Source organism: Stegostoma tigrinum, chromosome 17, assembly GCF_030684315.1.
Source record: "Stegostoma tigrinum isolate sSteTig4 chromosome 17, sSteTig4.hap1, whole genome shotgun sequence".
Taxonomy (NCBI): Eukaryota; Metazoa; Chordata; class Chondrichthyes; order Orectolobiformes; family Stegostomatidae; genus Stegostoma; species Stegostoma tigrinum.
Window position 1 is genome coordinate 26,873,465 of NC_081370.1, and position 21,976 is coordinate 26,895,440.

Genomic DNA, 21,976 nt, shown 5'->3' on the forward strand with positions numbered 1-21,976 from the left:
AGCTGGAGGTAAACAGTTCAGGCAGCATCAGAGGAGCAGGAAAGTTGACAATTTGGGTTAACACCCTTTATCAAGACTGGGGAGGGAGAAAGGAGTTCGGGGGGAAAAAAGCGGGGCTTGGAAATATTGGGGCTGGAGGAAAGTAGATGGAACGGTGATAGGTGGATGCAGGTACGGGTGGTGGAGATTGGTCTGTGGGAAAGGTGGGGCGGATAGGTGAGAAAGAAGATGGACAGGTTGTGTCACGCCAAGGGGGCAGAGATGAGAGAGTTGGACATGGACATGGGGCAAGGATAAAAGTAAGGGCAGAATCTCCCTCAAATGCTTCGTCACCATCCTAGCACTGACAGCTATTTCAAACACACTGACTGTCACAGCCACTTTGACTACACCTCCTCTCACCCACCCTCCTGCAAGAATGCAATCCCATACTCCCAACTCCTCTGCCTCCACCACATCTGTTTCCAAGATGAAGCATTCCATGCCATCCTACTTCAAACCCCTCCCCTCCCCCGGTGATTTGTATTGCTGTAAAATGCATTTCTTGTATTTCCTGAACTTCTGCCCTCAAATCCCCTTCTCCCAACAAAAATAAGGAGTGTGTCCCCCGGCCCTCCCAGATCTCCCCACCAACCTCTGCATCCAGTGCATCATCCTCTGCAATCCACCACCTGCAATCTGATCCCACCACCGAAGAGATATTTCCCTCCCCATTCCTGTCTGCCTTTCATAAGGACTGCTCATTCTGCGACTCCCTCATCCACTTCACGCTTCACACCAACCCCAGCAGATCCGGCACCTTTCCCTGCACCCACTGGAGGTGCTACCCCTGCACCTTCCCTGTCACCTCTATCCAAGGCACCAAACAATCTTTCCAAACCTAACAGGGATTCATCTGTACTTCCTCCACCTTGGTCTACCATAACCGTTGCTCCTAATGTTGTCTGCTCTACATTGGATACACCCATCACACATTCAGTGACTATAGTTTACAGAGTGCAAATGCTCTGTGAAACAATGAGCAACACCCTTTTGGTTGCCGACCATTTTAATTCCCCCTCCTACTTTCGTGGTGACATGTCCATCCTGGGTCTCCTCCAGCGTCACAATGACGCCATGCACAAGCTGGAGGAACAACAACACATATCTGCCTTAGGAGCCTACAGCCTGATGGCCTATATGTGGAAATCCCCAGTTTCAAAATCTCCCCAGTTCTCACCTCATCCTATGTCCAACCCTCCTCATCTCTGCCTCCTTGACCTGACACAACTTGTCCATCATCTTTCTCACCTATCTGCCCCACCCTTCCCATGGACCAGTCTGCACTATCCCCTACCTGCATCCAGCCATCACTATCCCATCTACTTTCCCCCAGCACTCCCCTTTACCCCCATTTATTTCCAACCTCCCCCCTCCCCAGCCCTGATGAAGGGCCTAAACTAAAATATCGACTTTACTTCTCCTGTGATGCTACCTGGCCTGTATTCTTGCTCCAGCTTCACAATGTATTGACTCTGACTCCAGCATCTGCAGTTCTTGCTATCTCCATGACACAATCGAAGTCTTTGGTGTCATTTGGATTACTGCAAATGAGTTTTCTACGTTTGGATGATTGACTTGATGTAAACTCTGGCTCCTGAAATCATACTTTCTGTACTCAGGAATTCAATTGGAACATTTTCATTACAGGAGATTGAGAGGCTAGAGAATGAATTGAACCAAAGTCCTGAATGGTGGAAACCAGTTTGGGATCGAGTAAAAGTCAGTTTCAAAGAAGATGTAAAAACAGAGCAAAATGTAAGTACGTCACAGTTAGAAGAATGGTACTATCCCAGTGTGTTGCTTTAAAAGAAGACAAAAGTCTTCAAGTAGAACTGGTAATTGTGGTATAGGATATCCGTATCTTACCACAAAACTAGAGGAATTAAGAGCATGGGTGAGGGTGACACGTGATGAAGATGTAATGAGAGACCATGTATGTATTTAAAAACATGAAATATTTTTTAAAGATGTAGTTGCCACAAGCTGGCCAGCATTTATTGCCCATCCTTAATTACCCTTGAAAGGCCCAGCTTCTTGAACCACTGCAATCCATTTGATGTAGGTGCAGACACAATATTGTTAACAAGCAGTGACAGGATTTTGATCCATTGACAATGAAGGAACAACGATACATTTCCAAGTCAGAATAATGAGTGGCATGGAGGGTAAGCTAGATGTTGTTCCCATGTATCTACAGCCCTAGTCCTTCTAAATGATAGTGGTCATGCATTTAGGAAGTGCAGTCTTGGTGAATTTATAAGTGTATCTTGTAGATAGTAAACATTGTGCCATGATCATGTGTTAGTGGTAGATGGAGTGAGTGTTTGTGAATATGGTGCCAATCATGCAGGCTGTTTTGTTCTGGATGGTATCCAACTTCTTGAGTCTTGTTGGAGCTGCAGTCATTCAGGTTAGTGAAGACTATTCCATCATGCTCCTGACTTGCGCCTTACCGACGCCTAGCTTGGGTTCTACTAGGACCACTCATGGATGGATGGACCTTCAGGAGTTAAGAAGTGAGTTGCTTATTGCAGGATTGAACCCTTTGTCCTGCTCTTGTAGCCACCATATTTATTGGTGTTTTCCGATCAACCTGTTCAGAAAAGATTGTACAGACTTCTGGAATGGTGTTGCAGTACTTGAAACCTGGACTCCTGGCTCAGAGGTAAAGACACTGCCACGTGAGCCACATTAATCTGATTAGTCAAGTTTACCTTCTGGTCGACAATAATACCTAAGATATTGATGGTAAGGAATTCTGCTGTATTAATGCCATCAAACGGCAAAAGTTAGATTCTCTCTTGCTGGAAAATGTGTGGTACCAATCCTACTTTGCATTTGAAAGCCAAGTCTGGATATGCAGTATTTGCACAAGTACTGCTTCAGTAAAGGAACATTGCATAATCATCAGCAAACATACCCACTTCTAACCTTAGGATGAAAGGGAGGTTGTTGAAGATGGTTGGACCCAGAATATTACTATGAGGACTTACTATTGTGAAGCCCTGAGGCTAAGGTATTGACTTCCAGCAACCTTAACCATCTTCCCTTACATCAACCAATGGAGAGTTTTCCATCTGATTCCCATTGATTCCAGTTTTCTCAGGCTCCTTCATGCTGTATTCGGTTAAGTGCTTGTCTTGATGTCAAGTGCAGTCACTCCTTCCTCACCTGTGGAGTTCAGCTCTTGTGCCTGTGTCTAAACCAAGATTGTAATGTGTTCAAGAGGTGATTGGTCCTAGTAGAGCCCAAGCTAGGTGTCAGTAAGCAGATATTGCTGAGAAGGACCTATTTGATGGCATTGTTGATGATCCTTTCCATCACTTTCTACATTGCTGGGTAACTACCATGTTGCAGCTGAACTAGAATAACTTAACTAGGGATGGAAATGTTCAAGAGCACAAATCTTTCACACTGTTGCCGAAATGTAGTCAGGTCCCAGAGACGCTAGTATCCGTTGCCTTTCACTGTTTCTCAATATAATGGGGAATAAATTGCCAGTCTTCGGCCAACTCATCGGAAATGCTGAGGACTTATGAAGGAGGAGGCCAAGTTGGATCATCCACTTCTCACCTCTAACTGAAGATTGTTGCAAATTCTTCAGCAAAATCTTGCGCATTAATGAGCTGGGCGCTTCCATTATTGAGGGTGAAGAAGCCATTCAATCACCGAAGCAATTGCTCACAATCCACCCACTCACCCGTGCACTCAATGTCAACCCTACTCTTTTTGTTGTTGCTGTACATCTTGATATTACTTAATAATTCTTTCAGATTTTATTTTCTTTCTTCTTGGGTCATGTTTTCTGGTTTTTTAAAGCCACAGCAATCCTCCAACTTAGTATTGCCTGACAGACTTAAGCTTTGAAAGATTGCAAAGAAAAATAATTTATTTCAAGTTCTGTATCATACCTGGAGTGGCTCCGTTAAAAGTGGTCATTGAACATTCACTATGGACATTGGAGTCTTTTTTTAAGAAAGTGGGCTTATCTATTCCCTTCATAATTTTATATGTTTCTGTAAGATCCCCCCTCAGTCTTCTGAATTCCAATGAATATAATCCCAGTCTACCCAGTCTCTCCTCATAAGCCAACCCCCTCAACTCCGGAATCAACCTAGTGATCCCCCTCTGCACCTCCTCCAGTGCCAGTACATCTTTTCTCAAGGAGACCAAAACTGCACGTAGTACTCCAGGAGTGGTCTCATCAGCACCTTGTACAACTGCAACATAACCTCTCTGCTTTTAAACTCAATCCCTTTAGCAATGAAGGACAAAATTACATTTGCCTTCCTAATTACTTGTACCCGCAGACCAACTTTCTGTGATTCATGCACAAAGACACCCAGGTGTCTCTGCATAGCAGCATGCTGCAACGTTTTACCATTCAAGTAATTATCCTTTTTACTGTTACTCTTACCAAAATGTATGACTTCACATTTATTCACATTGTATTCCATCTGCCAGATCTTTGCCCGCTCACTCAATATATCTAGGTTGCTCTGCAAAGTTTCACAGTCCTCTGCACACTTTGCTCTGCAACTCATCTTTGTGTCGTGTCATCTGCAAACTTTGACACCCTACATGTGGTCCCCAACTCCAAATCATCTATAAAAATTCTAAATAATTGCACTCACAACACCGATCCCTGAGGCATACCACTAGCCACTGATTGCCAGCCAAAATAGCACTCATTTATCTCCACTCTTTGCTTCCTATTAGTCAACCAATCCTCTGTTCATGCTAATACTTTACCCCTAACACCATGTATCCTTATTTTATGTAGCAGCTTCTTATGCGGCACCTTGTCGAAGGCCTTTTGGAAATCTAGGTACACTACATCCACTGGGTCCCCATTGTCCACCTTGCTTGTAATGTCTTCATAGAATTCCAAAAGATTTGTCAAGCATGACCTGACCTTCATGAACCCATGCTGCGTCTGCCCAACGGGACAATTTCTGTTGAGATGCCTTGCTATTTTTCCCTTGATAATAGACTCAAGCATTTTCCCCACTACAGAGGTTAAGCTAACCGGTCTATAATTCCCCATCTTTTGTCTACCTATCTTTTTAAACAGTGGCATCACATTTGCTGTTTTCCAATCTGCTGGGACTGCCCCAGTCACCAGCAAATTTTGGAAAATTGCCACCTGCTACTTCTCCCACCATCTCTTTTAGTACCCTGGGATGCATTCCATCAGGGACAGAAGACTTACAAATCCTTACCTCCATTAGCTTGCCCAACACTACCTCTTCCGTAGTAATGATTGTCTCCAGGTCCTCACCTACCTGCATCTCTTTGTCAATTACTGGCATGTTATTAGTGTCCACCACTGTGACGACCGATACAAAATATCTGTTCAATGCTTCGGCCATTTCATCATATCCCATAACTAAATTCCCTTCTCATCCTCTAAAGGACCAGCATTTATTTTAGCCACTCTTTTTCGTTTTATATATTTATAGAAACTTTTGCTATCTGTCTTTATATTCTGTGCAAGTTTTTTTCTCATGGTCTATCTTACTTTTCTTTATAGCTCTTTTTGTGGCTTTCTGTTGAAAAAGTTTTAGAACCATGTAGGTAGTAGAGTGATACATCAGCTCTGATTCTCAACCACAAATGATGCTAGACCTGTAAAGTAGTTCAAATACTTTTTCCTCTTATTTCAGGTTTTAAGAAGCACCGTATGAGGAGGAGAGATAGGGAGGGAATTCCAGAGATCAGAACCCACCAACTGTGAAGGCCTGGCCACAAATAGTGGATGCTTAAAGGCTCAAAACTGATGGAGCACATATATCGTAGTTGTACGGCTAGAGGACTTTACACACATAGGGAGGATTAAAACCCCGGAGGGATCTGAGAAAAAGATGGATGAGAGTTATAAAATCAACTGTAGTGATGTGCTTATTAGCCCTGCTCGGTAGTCTCCAATAATGGTCAGTTGCTGAAACTCAGGCACATCAGAGGGCAATTGTATTCCAAACAAAGGGACACTCTAAATGGGTGTCTGTGGGGTCAAAGATGGGGAATCCACAACTGAGAAAGTCACATCAGGAGTTGGGATCTGCAAGGTCAACGAATGGGATCGAATCAGCCTCAGGCTCTTCTTTCTGTGAGAAGAGAAGTTCATAAGAGATTAAGGAAATATGATTGAAGTCTTCTATTATCAAAAAAGAAAGTTGACTCAAATAAAGTTGATTGAAATCGATGACCTGCTTCAATATTCAGAGATTTTGTGGGAGGGTGTTAATTGAACATTTAATACTGAGAGAAAAAAGAACAAACTTAGATCAGGAGACAAATTACCAACATTTACCATGTAAACAACTTTAACGTCCCATGGAACTTCACAGAAATAATTAGCAAAGAGAAACTGAGTCACATTAGGGAACATTAGGGCAGGTGTCTAAAAGGAGCAAAGATTTAAAGATGGAAATCCAGAACCTAGGACCCAGGCAGCTGATGAAAGATTCAAGTGGAGTAACAAAAATCAGAGCAGAGCAAAGATGGCCAAGTGCTCAGGAGTTGGAGCGAATTACTAAGATTAGCCGAGGGCAAAGCTAAAGAGTGATTTGAAGTAGTTGAGGGGTTGACAGATTGGGACGCATTATAGATCAGCAAACAAACAAACTGTGCGCTGAGGAAAAAGAGTTGACTAAATTTTTCTTTATAAAAGTGAAACTTTTACTGTGTTTCTCCTTTATCATATGGAGAGATGCCTTAAGCTAAAAGCGTCACTACAGCTCTGCCCCCATCTCTTGGAAGGGAATCTAAAGAGTTTATTAGCCAGAGCAAAAGCTCTAGAGAAGACTTTTCCAACAGGCACCCCCCAGGTCTCCTGTTGCCTCTTGAGCCTTGTTCAAAATACAGGCCACTAGGGATCCCAGAAGTTGTAGCTCTTCCAATCACAGGCTGTTTCCTTTAAATACTTGCAACTTCTGGGATCCCTAGTGACGTGTATTTTGAACAAGGCTCAGTGGCTAGGAGGCTTTCAGGCAGGCACTGGCTTAGGGAAGACAGAAATGACAGTCAGACTACTGCCTTTGGGGGCTAAGAGTCGGGTGGCAGAGATGTGTTGTAAGTGTCAGTTGAGGAAGCAAGTGGATGAGATTTGGGTGGGTCATGAGAGAGCGACCATGTTCGGCGTTGCAGTGAGATTGACTGTTGAGTGAGTGATTGGTGGAGGATCAGTGACTAAGTGATAGGGTGGCTGAGTGAGTGGGTGGGTGGGAATGAGCTACAAACTCACCTTTTCCCCCCTCCTCCCTCCCCAAAAATGTATCCACGAAGCAGAGTGGGGAAGTCCTAACTGAATTAACTCCCTTCTGACCCCCAGCTTGGATTGTGCCACACAAGAGGTGAACCAGGGTCAGTGTTAATTAAAGCCAATTTATTAACTGAGGCTAGGTTTCCACCCTTTTTGCTGGGACTCAGAATTTAGACCTGACCATTTTCTCTGTTTCTTAATCAAAAGAGCAAACAAAAGGGTTCAGTTAGCTCTGCTGCTTGGCACATTTTAATTGCATTTATTTATTAATTACTCATTTATTTAAAATATCATTTTATTGCTTTGGAAGCTTTTTCTGAAATTAATGTTTGCTGTTGTAACTGAGCTCTTTCTTAGAAGTTGCCTCTAGATCTAAACAGAGAGAAAAATTAAAATACAGCCCTTATCCTTGTGCAAAAATGTTTGGACAGCCCTGTCAAGCTCTGTAAAGCCACCTCGATATTATGATGTCACACTCTCCCTTGACAGGTACAGTGAGTGTCAGGTAGAGAGTAGAAGTGTCCTTTACACTGTGACATCAGACACTCGCTTCACAAGTGCAGCCTGGGTCAGTGAGAGAATAAATTTTCTCTTACACTATGCCATCAGATATTCGCTTGACAGGTACAGCATGTGTTAGAAAGTAAAAGTTCCTTATACACTGTTTCCATCAAAAAGTTACAGGTCAAGTAAATCACAGGATTCAATAAAGTAAAGCATTCTCTACTGTGTATCATATGTTAAGAGAATTTAAAAAAAACTAGGATTGTTCGTATTAAAACACAGAAAGGGATGGGGCAATGTAATACAAGAGTTCAAATTTATGAATGATTTGAATGTCAGATTCCAAGAAATGATTCCACTGGTAGAAAGGTCAATAACCAGAGGGGACACAGTCAAGGTAATTAGCAAAAGAAACAGAGGGAAGATTTACTAGTATTTGAGTTATAATGACCTGGAATGGAGAGATTCAATAGTTAACTTTTAAAAGGGCATTATATTTCCGTGCTGTATGACTAGAGTCTATATAAATACTTAAGGGGAACTATATTTGCAAAACTACAGGGCAACAGAAGGCAAGAGGAACTAATTAGTTCCTTCAAAGAGCCAACAGCATTTGATCCTTTTTTATGTTTTGTAATGCTTCTTCAAAAGTATATCGGAAATAGGTTTCTTCCCAACATTTCTAGTGCAGGGTCAAACTGGGATCATTTTTGGATAACCATGGGCAGACCTCTTTGCTGTGGTCTCTGATTGCTGTTCAGCAATCTCCTTCTGGAGCTCTCTTTCTGTGGCTTCCTTTTTGCCAATCGGGCAGTCTTCGGCAATGTCAAACAAAGACAGTGCATCCTTGGTGTCCTCCTCACACAGAGCAGAAGGAAACACCTTCTCTGCTATAAGTTGAACTTGCTCATCCTCCTCTGTCTGTGCTACCTTTGGGAATTGTCCGGGCGTTTCAGCTGTGGAGGGGATAAGATAAAGGAAATATGTTTGTTGTTTAAATTGCAACAGAATCATTAGAACATCTTTCACTCTTGTATTTACTACTTCAGTCAAAGTGAAGTGAAGGCCCCTCATAAGAGATGTCAGCTTAGGGTCAATGATTCATTGAAGATCCCTGGTCAAGTTAACTGATTGCCTTTAGGCACTGCAACTGGGAGTAAGCTTGGCTTCTGTTCCCTGGAATGTGGAAAACTGGAGTGTTTAAGCTTTTGAAAGGAATTGATGGGGTAGATACAAAGTAAACTACTTTGTTGGTGGGGGGTGGGTTCCCTAGTTAGAGTGGGGCTGTTCAGGAGAAAAGTTAGAAAACACATCTCACGCAAGACATGGCAACACTCTCACAAAAGTGAATAGATGGTAACTCAAGTAACAATTTTAAATCAGAGACTGATTGAGTTCAAGCTTATAAAAGATGGGGAGCCAAGGCAAGTACATGGGTTGGAATACAGATCAGCTATGATTTAAATTGTGAAATACTTTTGAGGGGGTTGAATAGCCTATTTTGAAACTATGTTAGCACTGTAAAGCCAGAGTAATGTAGGACAGCTAGGAATAGTAAGAGGAACATTCTGGGATTTTCCTTAATATGCCCTTAGGATCAGGGTTTTACATGTGATTTGTTAGAATTTTTGATTATTATTGTCTTTGAAAATAAAAATACACTGAACTGTCACCAAAAGATCATTACAAAAGGTGGGGCAACAAAAACAGGTGATGTTTCCATGAACCACATTGCACAACTTGAAAGAACCTACACAATTCCATTATCATCCATATGTTTATCCAATGACCATTTAAATGCCCGTAAAAGTTGGCGAGTCCGTTACTGTTGCAGGGGGGCATTCCACACCCTTATTTCTGTCCGAGTAAAGAACCTACCTCTGACATCTGTCCTATATCTATCACCCCTCAATTTAAACGTATGTCCCCTCGTGCTAGCCATTACCCTCCGAGGAAAATGGCTCTCACTGTCCACCCTATCTAACCCTCTGATCATCTTGTATGACTCCAGTAAGTCAAATTTCATACTGCATGAGTGGAGAATGCAACAATTAATAATGATTAACAATTAATTGGCTTTGTTTGAAGCATGCAAGTTGACTATTAGTCAGGACATTGCCCTTGGAAATGAACCAGTGAACACCATCACCTGTTTTTGTTGAGCTGAAGTACAAATCTACATGTTTGATTTATAAGTTGCAGGTCATTGTGTATTGATATATGCTGTTTCCAGTCCGTGCAGTGTGCCATACTGCAAGCCTGACAATCCTAAATTAGTTATCAGCATAATCCTTCAAACATTCAGGATTATTTGCCAAATGTTGCCTAATTGCAAGCATTTAATGTTGACACTTTTTCAACATGAGCTAGATTAGGATTGGTCAATATCTTGCTTGCTGCAAACAAGTTTATGATGTTTGGTATGATCCACCAATATTTGGGAAGCACAGCAAACTGTGTGAAATAGGACATATGAAAGCCGTATTCTGCATGATAATGTCTACCTGATTAGATCATTTTTCACGCTATATCATGCAAATTCATGAAATTTTCCTATAAGGGTCTCTCTTAGTCCTGAAAAATGTCCAGTCTATCTCATATTACTCTGGAAGTTTAAATTTAAGTAACAGGTGAAGCTGTTTTGCACTTCTACTAAGGGGTACCACCAAATGTGGTGTTTACCATTAGAAAGACACTACTGTCATATCAAAAAGAAATTCTGCTCATCACACAAGTGAGTAAGGTGGTTATATAAATTTCAGCGCTAGTCTGATGTCAGATGTTTAATCCAGTCTTTCCAAAGACTGGTAGGTCATATCAAACAGCATAATCCCTTCAGCTGTTCCTGACAAATAATGTACTAACTGTACCCAACTATCCCATGCTTGCAAAACTCACGCACAGTGTCCAGTTGTAGATGTGATTCTGCAATTGGACAATATTCACCAGATCATCCTGTATGTGCAGAGAATTGTGATGAAAACCAGATTAGGATTGGCAGTTTGGATCACAGTGTGACACACTTGTGTGAACTGGAAACTACACAGTTCTGGTTATTACATAGGCCTGGTTCTTTGCAAGTGAAATACCATTTACAAGCACTGAGTTCTGAAGAAGGGTCACTGGACCTGAAACATCAACTCTGCTTTGTCTCCACAGAAGCTGCCAGACCTGGTGAGTTTTTTGTTTACACATACTGTGCCTGTTTCAACCTAACAATATAGGTGACAGCCCTTTGCTGACTCATTTCTCAGCTGTCTGGCACTTTTTCAGTAGTACCCAAGTTCTGTTTTATGTTGTACTATATTGCAACTGTATGAAATACATTTTGTTTTGATAATAAACCTATCATTGTATTTATTAAGAGACCTGATGATCTTTTTGTTTAAAATGTGGTCTTAGTTAGGATATCAAAATGATCGTCTTGAACTTTGCTGGAAAAATAATTTTTATTTTTTGTTGTGACGCATGTAGTAGTGGGACTAAAACAACAGCATGCTCTTCCAGCCTTGGCAGTGACACCAGCATACAGAAGAATTTATAGCTACTTTGGCTTTGCATCTGTCATAAAGAACAGCTTCTGAGCCTGTCTTGCTTTCCATGTGTTCCATTGAAATTTCCAGCTTTTCAACTGGACATCTTCAGTAGTCAGCACAGTCCCCATTTCCTGCAATTTCCTAACACAGCTAAGTAACATAGTAGATGAAAGGGGAAAATGCATTGCAGAAAGAATTGGAAGAGCAAGGAAAAGGGAACTTAAAATACAGAAGATATCAGAAACTGTAATGGGATACTGGTCTTTTGTCCTCAAAGTGTAGAATAGAAGGGATAATATAAACATAGAACATTACAGCACAGTACAGGCCCTTCGGCCCTCGATGTTGTGCCGACCTGTCATACCGATCTCAAGCCCATCTAACCTACACTATTCCATGTGCGTCCATATGCTTATCCAATGACGACTTAAATGTACCTAAAGTTGGCGAATCTACTACCGTTGCGGGCAAAGCGTTCCATTCCCTTACTACTCTGAGTAAAGAAACTACCTCTGACATCTGTCCTATATCTTTCACCCCTCAATTTAAAGCTATGCCCCCTCGTGCTCGCCGTCACCATCCTAGGAAAAAGGCTGTCCCTATCCACCCTATCTAACCCTCTGATTATTTTATATGTTTCAATTAAGTCACCTCTCAACCTTTTTCTCTCCAATGAAAACAGCCTCAAGTCCCTCAGCCTTTCCTCATAAGACCTTCCCTCCATATCAGGTAACATCCTAGTAAATCTCCTCTGCACCCTTTCCAAAGCTTCCACATCCTCCTTATAATGCGGTGACCAGAACTGTACACAATACTCCAAGTGCGGCTCCACCAGAGTTTTGTACAGCTTCACCATAACCTCTTGGTTCCGGAACTCTCTTCCTCTATTAATAAAAGCTAAAACACTGTATGCCTTCTCACCAGCCCTGTCAACCTGGGTGGCAACTTTCAAGGATCTGTGTACATGGACACCGAGATCTCTCTGCTCATCTACACTGCTAAGAATCTTACCATTAGCCCTGTACTTTGCTTTCTGGTTACTCCTACCAAAGTGCATCACCTCACACTTGTCTGCATTAAACTCCATTTGCCACCTCTCAGCCCAGCTCTGCAGTTTATCTATGTCTCCCTGCAACCTACAGCATCCTTCGTCACGATCCACAACTCCACCGACCTTAGTGTCATCTGCAAATTTACTAACCCATCCTTCTACGCCCTCATCCAGGTCATTTATAAAAATGACAAACAGCAGTGGACCCAACACCGACCCTTGTGGTACTCCACTGGTCTCCAGGATGAACATTTCCCATCAACCACCACCCTCTGTCTTCTTTCAGCAAGCCAATTTCCGATCCAAACTGCTATATCTCCCACAATTCCATTCCTCCGCATTTTGTACAATAGCCTATTGTGGGGAACCTTATCGAACGCCTTGCTGAAATCCATATACACCACATCAACCGGTTTACTCTCATCTACCTGTTTTGTCACCTTCTCAAAGAACTCAGTAAGGTTTGTGAGGCACGACTTTCCCTTCACAAAACCGTGCTGACTATCCCTAATCAATTTATTCTTTTCTAGATGATTATAAATCCTATCCCTTATAACCTTTTCCAACACTTTACCAACAACTGAGGTAAGGCTCACTGGTCTATAATTACCAGGGTTGTCTCTACTCCCCTTCTTGAACAGGGGAACCACATTTGCTACCCTCCAGTCATCTGGCACTATTCCTGTAGACAATGACGAGTTAAAGATCAATGCCAAAGGCTCGGCAATCTCCTCCCTGGCTTCCCAGAGGATCCGAGGATAAATCCCATCCGGCCCAGGGGACTTATCTTCACCCTCTGAAGGATTTCTAATACCTCTTCCTTGTGAACCTCAATCCCACCTAGTCTCGTAGCCTGTATCTCAGTATTCTCCTCAACAACATTGTCGTTTTCTAGAGTGAATACTGTTGCAAAATATTCATTTAGCGCTTCCCCTATCACATCTGACTCCACACACAACATACCACTACTATCCTTGATTGGGCCTAATCTTACTTTCGTCATTCTTTTGTTCCTTAAATACCTATAGAAAGCCTCAGGGTTTACCGCCAACAACTTCTCATGTCTCCTCCTGGCTCTTCTGAGCTCTCTCTTGAGGTCTTTCCTGGCTACCTCGTAGCCCTCAAGTGCCCTAACTGAGCCTTCACATCTCATCCTAACATAAGCCGCCTTCTTCCTCTTGACCAGAGATTCCACCTCCTTCGTAAACCACGGCTCCCGCACTCTACAGCTTCATCCCTGCCTGACAGGTACATACTTATCTAGGACACACAGGAGCTTTTCCTTGAATAAGCTCCACATTTCTAATGTGCCCATCCCCTGCAGTTGCCTTCCCCATCCTGTGCTCCCTAAATCTTGCCTAATCTCATCGTAATTGCTATTCCCCCAGCTATAACTCTTGCCCAGTGGTATACACCTATCCCTTTCCATCACTAAAGTAAACATAACAGAATTGTGATCGCTATCACCAAAGTGCTCACCTACTTCCAAATCTAACACCTGGCCAAGCTCATTACCCAGTACCAAATCTAATGTGGCTTCGCCCCTTGTTGGCCTATCTACATACTGTGTCAGGAAGCCCTCCTGCACACACTGGACAAAAACTGACCCATCTATAGTACTCAAACTATAGTGTTCCCAGTCAATATTTGGAAATTTGAAGTCCCCCATGATAACTACCCTGTCTCTCTCACTCCTATCGAGAATCATCTTTGCTGTCCTTTCCTCTACATCTCTGGAACTATTTGGAGACCTATAGAAAAATCCCAACAGGGTGACCTCTCCTTTCCTGTTTCTAACCTCAGCCCATACTACCTCAGTTGAGGAGTCCCCAAACATCCTTTCTGCAACTGTAATACTGTCCTTGACCAACAATGCCACACCTCCGCCCCTTTTACCGTCTTCTCTGTTCTTACTGAAACATCTAAATCCCGGAACCTGCAACAACCATTCCTGTCCCTGCTCTATCCGTGTCTCCGAAATGGCCACAACATCGAAGTCCCGGGTACTAACCCATGCTGCAAGTTCACCCATCTTATTCCGGACGCTCCTGGCATTGAAGTAGACACACTTCAAACCAACTTCTTGCTTGCTGGTGCCATCTTGCTCCCCTGAAACTTTATTTCGGACCACCCTACTCTCAACCGTTTCTATAGTCGAACTACAATTTTGGTGCCCACCCCCCTGCTGAATTAGTTTAAACCCACCCGAATAGCCTTAGCAAATTCCACCCCCCCCCCCCAAATATCGGTACCCCTCTGGTTCAGGTGAAGACCATCTTGCTTGTAGAGGTCCCACCTACCCCAGAAAGAGCCCCAATTATCCAAGAATCCAAAACCCTCCCTCCTGCACCATCCCTGTAGCCACATGTTCAACTCCTCTCTCTCCCTATTCCTCGCCTCACTAGCACGTGGCACAGGCAACAAACCAGAGACAACAACTCTGTTCGTCCTAGCTCTCAGCTGCCATCCTCGCTCCCTGAATTTCTGCCTTAAATCCCCATCTCTCTTCCTACCTATGTTGTTGGTGCCAATGTGGACCACGACTTGGGGCTGCTCCCCTTCCCCCTTAAGGATCCCAAAAACACGATCAGAGACATCACGCACCCTGGCACCTGGGAGACAACACACCAACCATGAGTCTCTCTCGTCCCCACAGAACCTCCTATCTGTCCCCCTAACTATGGAGTCCCCAATGACTAATGCTCTGCTCCTCTTCCCCCTTCCCTTCTGAGCAGCAGGGACAGACTCTGTGCCAGAGACCTGTGCCCCACTGCTTTCCCCTGGTAAGTTGTCCCCCCCAACAGTATCCAAAACGTTATACTTATTTTTGAGGGAAATGGCCACAGGGGATCCCTGGACTGCCTGCCGGTTCCCTTTCCGTCCCCTGACCGTAACCCATCTGCCTTTTTAACTACAAAGTCCTCGCTTCATAAGTGAACTACACCAGCAGTTCTAGACAACACACTGGAGGAAGGGCCTCTTGGCCTTGAAGATACTGCAGCATAGACTTATTAGAAGTATACCTAGATTCCATGGGTGAAATAACAAGGCAAAAATTACATGAACAAGCATGTATTCCTTGGAAATGAGATGGGTGATTTGGTAAATTTTGAAGAAATTGCAGAGAATTGATAGAAATTATTTTCACTAATTAGGAGATGTCAGATTAGGGAACATAGTATAAAATTTAAAGCTAGATTTTCAAGAGCAAAACCGGAAAGCATTTCTACATGCAAACAGTTTAGAGCTCATTTACAAAGGGCATTTGGTAATGGGTCAATTGCTAGTTTAAAACTAAGATTGATAGTTTTCTGCTAAGGTATAAAGGGCAAAGTTAGGTACGTAGAGTTAGGACATAAATTACCCATAATCTGATTGAATGGAGCAATGCATTCAAGAGGGTAAATTGCCTACCCCAGTTTTTATTCCGTTCCTAACTTGAATCTAATTTACCCTTGTTCTTCCTCCTTTGATCTTTAGATGTTGTTGATGAGGAGATACTCTTTTGTTCCCATTCGTTACGTCCTGAACACATCATTGCCCTCGCATCCTGATTTTTTTTCTCTCTGTGTTTAACTTTTTCCCGTCTGTGTGGCATGAGACTGAACAATGATCTGTTTACTTTTGTAGTTTTTCCCGAGCAAATTATCCATGATTTATTTTCAAACATCTAGAATTTTTAAAACTCCTGGTAAGAAGCAGTTTGGATGCTAGAACAGACATAAATGAGGAATGTTAAATATTTATCTGATAGTGAATTGCATAACAGTGAAAAGGTATCCTTATTCATTTTTTTAAATGAAATGCCTATGTGAAGACACCTGAAAGCAGATTGTTAATAGGGTGGAGGGTATTACAGGAGCAATGCATTATTAAATTTGTTTTTTCAACATTTTTGTTTTCAACGTTTATTTTTCACTTCTGTTGTAACAGAGAGCTGCCTCATCACTCATGGCATCTAATTTGCAGTCCTTTCAAAGACGGTCTATGCTACATTTGGCAGACAACGGGATTGGTGAGAATGATCGGAGCACCACCACATCACCTTCTAATGGAGTAAATACAAGGAGAGCAGCCACTCTATATAATCAGTTTTCTTCAAAAGATGTGGAGAACAGGTCTGATCATATTCTAAACCGCTGACCCCGTCTTTCTTCACTTTATTAGTTTTTCTCTTTCCCTGACCCAGAGCCCCAGAAAAATCTGTTTGAGTCAACTATTTTATATTTAGACTTTCATTCTAATAATGGATATTCAGTTTTGCTAAAAACTAGACCCATTGTGAAATCATTTAATTTTGCAGTAAATAACCATTTGATAGCAACATTTATACTGTATGGGAGGAGTGTTCTGATTGTTCGACAGATGGACTATTGGTAGAGGCATTGCCAAGGAATATGCACAGGTTAGTGATGAGTGACAACCAACTGCCAAGTTTTCTTTAAATTTTAAACCAGACGTATGACACTGGTCAAGGCAACGACCTGAGTAAAGAACCAGAGAATAGCCATTATCTATTTTGTGGAGTTGAAACAAGAGTAATGTGTGGCCGTGCTCTTCTTGTCTGCAAGTTACAGGGCCCCAATTTTTAATATGTGGAGATTCAAGTACATGCATGTCATAGCAAGGCCTACTGACAATCATAGATTAATTATCACACACTCAGGATTATTTAGCAAATGTTGGCCAAACACAGAAGCACCTAACACTGGACATTGAGCACAGACTAGTTGGGTGCAATCAATCAATATTTTGTTTGCTATGAACAACTACCAGTATATGCTGTTTCAAATAACCAACCAATCTGTGAGAGGTATGAACTATTTATCTAGCATCATTCTACCACTCACATTTATTTACCAATGACTCATTTGTGTTATAGGCAGAGCATTTCATTGGCGTGACGGCAGCATCCTGTTAGTGACAAACACCACTCGTGTTCCTACTGCATAACGAGCAGCCAGCTTCACTTATTGCTCAGACGTTTAAGATATCTAATCTGAGACGGAGTGGACACTCTCTTATCAACCCAACAGAATAGGTGACAGCCATTCATTCGTCAGGCATTGCTCTGAGAAATGAATCAATCAAAACAAAATCTGAATTTTTTTTAATTAACGGATGCATTTTCTATGTTTTGCCTCTTCCAATCAGATTCAACTTTCCAAACAAACTTCACTCTCCTTGCAAAATAAATTGTTTTCTCTCTACATTGGTATTTTTTGCAAATTGTCCTGATGATTGCATGAAGAAAAACTGACAAAATATTTCCATTCTCAGCAATATTTAATTAGTGGTGAATCTAACGTATAAATTCTATGTGACTTTTGCCTGTTTCTAATAGGTACAAATTGCAAAATATCAACCCATGGGGAACCATAATTAGAAAATGTTTATGTCATCTGGAAATACTGAGACTTTAAAGATGGTGATCTTTAATTTACATAAAATAATCAATTGTCTGTTGTTTTGAGTGTTTTTATTTCCCTTTTTGTTAGATCATTTGAAGGTGTGCTGTACAAGAGAGGTGCTTTATTGAAAGGGTGGAAACCTCGATGGTTTGTTCTCGATATTACTAAACATCAGGTATAATTCATATGTGAATACAATTTAGGCAAGTTGATGTACAAGAACCTCTTAATCATTCAAGCTATAACTGAAAATTATGCACGTAGATTCTATATTTTTGTTAGGGTAAGCATCTCCTTTGGCATCAATATTCTTGAACTCAATTTCAGTCTATTGGCAATGTAATTTAGAATTAAAAGCTAAAACTTTGTTGTAATTCGTTCATTCATTTCATCTTCTAGTTGCGATACTATGACACTGGTGAAGATACAAACCCCAGAGGATTCATAGACCTGGCTGAGGTTGAGTCAGTTATTCCAGCATCATCGACATTAGGTGCACCTAAGCACTCAAACGAAAGAGCATTCTTTGATGTAAGTCTTTGTCCTTGTACTTCATTTGATTGTTGTTGTCACGTTGCTATTGCAAAGTTCTAGTGTTATAAGCATTAAAGGCAACATTTGACCATCTTGGCACCTGAAAGTACTATTTCTGTCAAGTGTTGTTTTTGGATGTGAGTTTGCATGCTGAGCTGGAAGGTTCGCTTTCAGATGTTTCGTCACCATTCTAGGTAACATCATCAGTGAGCATCCAGTGAAGCGCTGGTGTTATGTCCTGCTTTCCATTTATCTCTTCAGGTTTCCGTGTTAGTGATGTCATTTCCTGTGTTTGTGATGTCATTTCCTGTTCTTTTTCTCAGTGGGTGGTAGATGGGCCCCAAATCAATGTGTTTGTTGATGGAGTTCCGGTTAGAATGCCATGCTTCAAGGAATTCTCGTGCGTGTCTCTGTTTGGCTTGTCCTAGGATGGATGTGTTGTCCCAATCAAAGTGGTGTCCTTCCTCATCTGTATGTAAGGATACTAGTGATAGTGGGTCATGTCTTTTTGTGGCTAGTTGATGTTCATGTAGCCTGGTGGCTAGCTTTCTGCCTATTTGACCAATGTAGTGTTTGTCACAGTTCTTGCAAGGTATTTTGTAGATGACGTTCGTTCCAAGAGGTCTGAGTAGTCTGGCAGTCATTTCCGAAATGTCTTTGATGTACGAACGTCATTTACAGAATACCTTGCAAGAACTGTGACAAACACTACATTGGACAAACAGGCAGAAAGCTAGCCACCAGGATACATGAACATCAATTACCCACAAAAAGACATGACCCACTATCACTAGTATCCTTACATACAAATGAGGAAGGACACCACTTTGATTGGGACAACACATCCATCCTAGGACAAGCCAAACAGAGACATGCACGAGAATTCCTAGAAGCATGGCATTCTAACCAGAACTCCATCAACAAACACATTGATTTGGAGCCCATCGACCACCTGCTGAGAAAAAGAACAGGAAATGACATCACCAACACAGGAAACCTGAAGAGATAAATAGAAAGCGGGACATAACACCAGCGCTTCACCGGAGGCTCACTGATGATGTTACCTAGAATGGTGACGAAACGTCTGAAAACGAACCTTCCAGCTCAGCGAGCAAACTCACATCCAGAACCTCAACCTGAGCTATAAATCTTCTCAAAACTCGCTAGTATTGTGTTTTTTCATTTATTAGAGATGTAAGGATTGATGTAAATAAAAAATTTCACCATAATCTCTGGTCAGGGATTACATGCTAACATAGCATTTTCCTTTAGCTTCACTATGTGACCCTGTTTTTTGGGACTGACCTAATTTAAATTCCATTCTAAGCTAGCTTTTGACAAAAGATTTTCACCATGAAATATTTACTTTGTTTCTGACCACAGATGCTGTTTGAACTGCTAAACATTTCTAGAATTTCCAAGTTTTATTCCACATGTTCAGCATCTGCAAAATTTTGATTGTTCTGCTGTTTTGTCACAATCCAGTTTGATGTCATCTCGAAATATTGATACCATTATTCAATGTCTAAGTCCAGTCATTTATTGTGAGCAACAGAGATCTCTCCATAATTCCTACTCTCAGGCTTTCATATTGTTGCCATTGTTCAATCCTTCGACTTCTGCCTTAAATATTGCTGAAGGCTGCAAACCTTCTGTTTTGCTTCACTGAATCATTGGATTTCCTCCTGCCTCCAGAATCAAGTCGTTAACATTCTGGTAATTCTGTTCTTGACATTCCTCTTTATGCCCATGGATGTCAGTTGGACAGGGCCAATTGCTGAATTTTTAGTTGTGACTTGTCACTGGGTATCTCCTTATCTCATGCTTCTGCCTGTATCCAATGCAGTTTTGATGTGTCTGGCAGTAAGCTATCACCCATGGATCTTAAGTTGCTAAAAGCTGACATTAAATGCTCCTATTCAACAAAGTTATTATTAAATATCTCTTCACAGCTGAAGCAGAATTAGATTATCTCATCAGCATAACATGCATCGTTGAAATCCCGCTAGAATACATAACACTTCTCTGCTGCAAAAATAAGTTACATCACTTATCCAGTATGCACAGCTGAGAGTTGGATAAATAAACAGGGTGAAAATAAACTGTGCATCTGTAAACAGTGAGGCATCAGTGATTTACACTTCAGGTTGTCAAATTAATAAATATGTTTAAAGAATACTAAAGTAGATATTTAACGTTTCCGTATTACTTTTTTTCTTCTTTTATTTTGATCCCAGAATGTGCATTAATGATGTCCATCATTGTTGTATATATTTGTGTGAATTAAATTACTAGTTAGAACAAAAAGCAGTAAATGCTAGAAATCAGAAACAAGAACAGAAATTGCTGCTGGAAGTCAGCAGTTCTGGCAGCATCAGTGGAGAGAAAGCAGAATTTGGATCGTCTTTAAAAAAAAGTAAGGTTGCCATAGTCCAGAGGGCTGCTCTCTCCATTAGGCAGAGATAACTGGTGATGCTATAACCTGAAGGTCACTAAGCTTTGGGCGATGAGTGGAGTCAGGAACGTGGGACCTTCATGGTGACCTCAACCAAAACAGAAATTAAACCTGCATTGTCGTTCTCCTCATTACAGACAGCCATCCAGCAACTGAACTAACCAACCCCAGACCAATAATAACACTACTAAAAATGTAAAGTTAAATTTTGTTGCAAAACTGCAGACGGGTTTACTGTAGGCTAATTCAAGAGTTTCATGTTACTTTTGATTGAAAGGAGTAAGATTTGGTTGATATTTTCTCAGTAGTTGGATTTAATTTAAATTCCTTTAACTGTTTCAAGTTCTTCACTCATTATAATTATAACTTCCTCAGAAATGTATTTGTAGGGAGCTGATTGCTAAAAAAGTATATTATTTTAATTTATTTTGATTAAAAATGAGATTTTCCTTTCCATAAGCCGTGAAAAGAGAACAAGTCAAAATATTACAGCCTAAAACAAATAAGGAATGGAATGATTTTAGACTGCCTTGGAGTTACCTAATTTGAAAACTTTCTAAATTGGCTTCTGATGAAAAATCTTCACCATGAGCTATTAATTTTTTTCTGTCCACCAAAGTCTGCCTAACCTGCTGAATATTTCCAGCAACTGTAGTATTCACCAAGCACTGATTATTCTTTAGAATTATTTCTGTAGAAGGCAAACCATTAATTTTAGCAAAATATTTGTGTGAATTCAAATGTCAGATGAATTTACCTATAACATTTTTGTACATAGGCTATGTTACAGGCATACCAGTGGATCTACATATTTTGTTTAGTTCCTCGTGGCTGACAGGACTGGAGCACGATTCTAAAGGTCAAACTGGTCAATCAGAAACTATCTTTAGTTGAGTAAACATGCACAGACATTCAGTTTACTATTGTCCTTCAGTATTCACATCTGTTTTTAAAAGTAAAAATAGTTCTGCAAACTAAAAAGCAACAAAGTTACAGAAATAGCCACCTCCCCTAATTATTTGGTTGAGATAGAATACCATGAAAACTGTATTTAGTGTAGCAAATTATTCTAGCGTTTGTTTCTACTCTGAAAAAACAGAATCAGAATTTCATTGCAATATGTTCTTATTGAGTTGACTGACGAAGTTCACAATAATGTACAAGAGAAATGTCATAAAA

The 21,976-nt window shown here is 41.2% G+C and overlaps 1 protein-coding gene across 6 annotated transcripts in view; it reads left to right on the forward strand.

The window, feature by feature from the left end:
• The window catches only part of sbf2 (SET binding factor 2), a 609,277-nt gene that overhangs the window by 548,319 nt on the left and 38,982 nt on the right, over positions 1–21,976 (forward strand). For 4 of the 6 annotated variants that reach the window (XR_009446846.1, XR_009446845.1, XM_059652034.1 and 1 more), the window contains 4 exons: positions 1,690–1,797; positions 16,331–16,515; positions 17,896–17,983; positions 18,208–18,339. Coding sequence is in view for 3 of the 6 variants with exons in the window: in XM_059652034.1 (XP_059508017.1) it covers positions 1,690–1,797; positions 16,331–16,515; positions 17,896–17,983; positions 18,208–18,339 (513 nt within the window). In the remaining 3 variants the exon portion in view is untranslated. Of the gene's footprint in view, positions 1–1,689; positions 1,798–10,874; positions 10,985–16,330; positions 16,516–17,895; positions 17,984–18,207; positions 18,340–21,575; positions 21,657–21,976 lie in introns of those variants that run through there. The other 2 variants (XM_059652035.1, XR_009446847.1) reach the window with 2 other exon arrangements.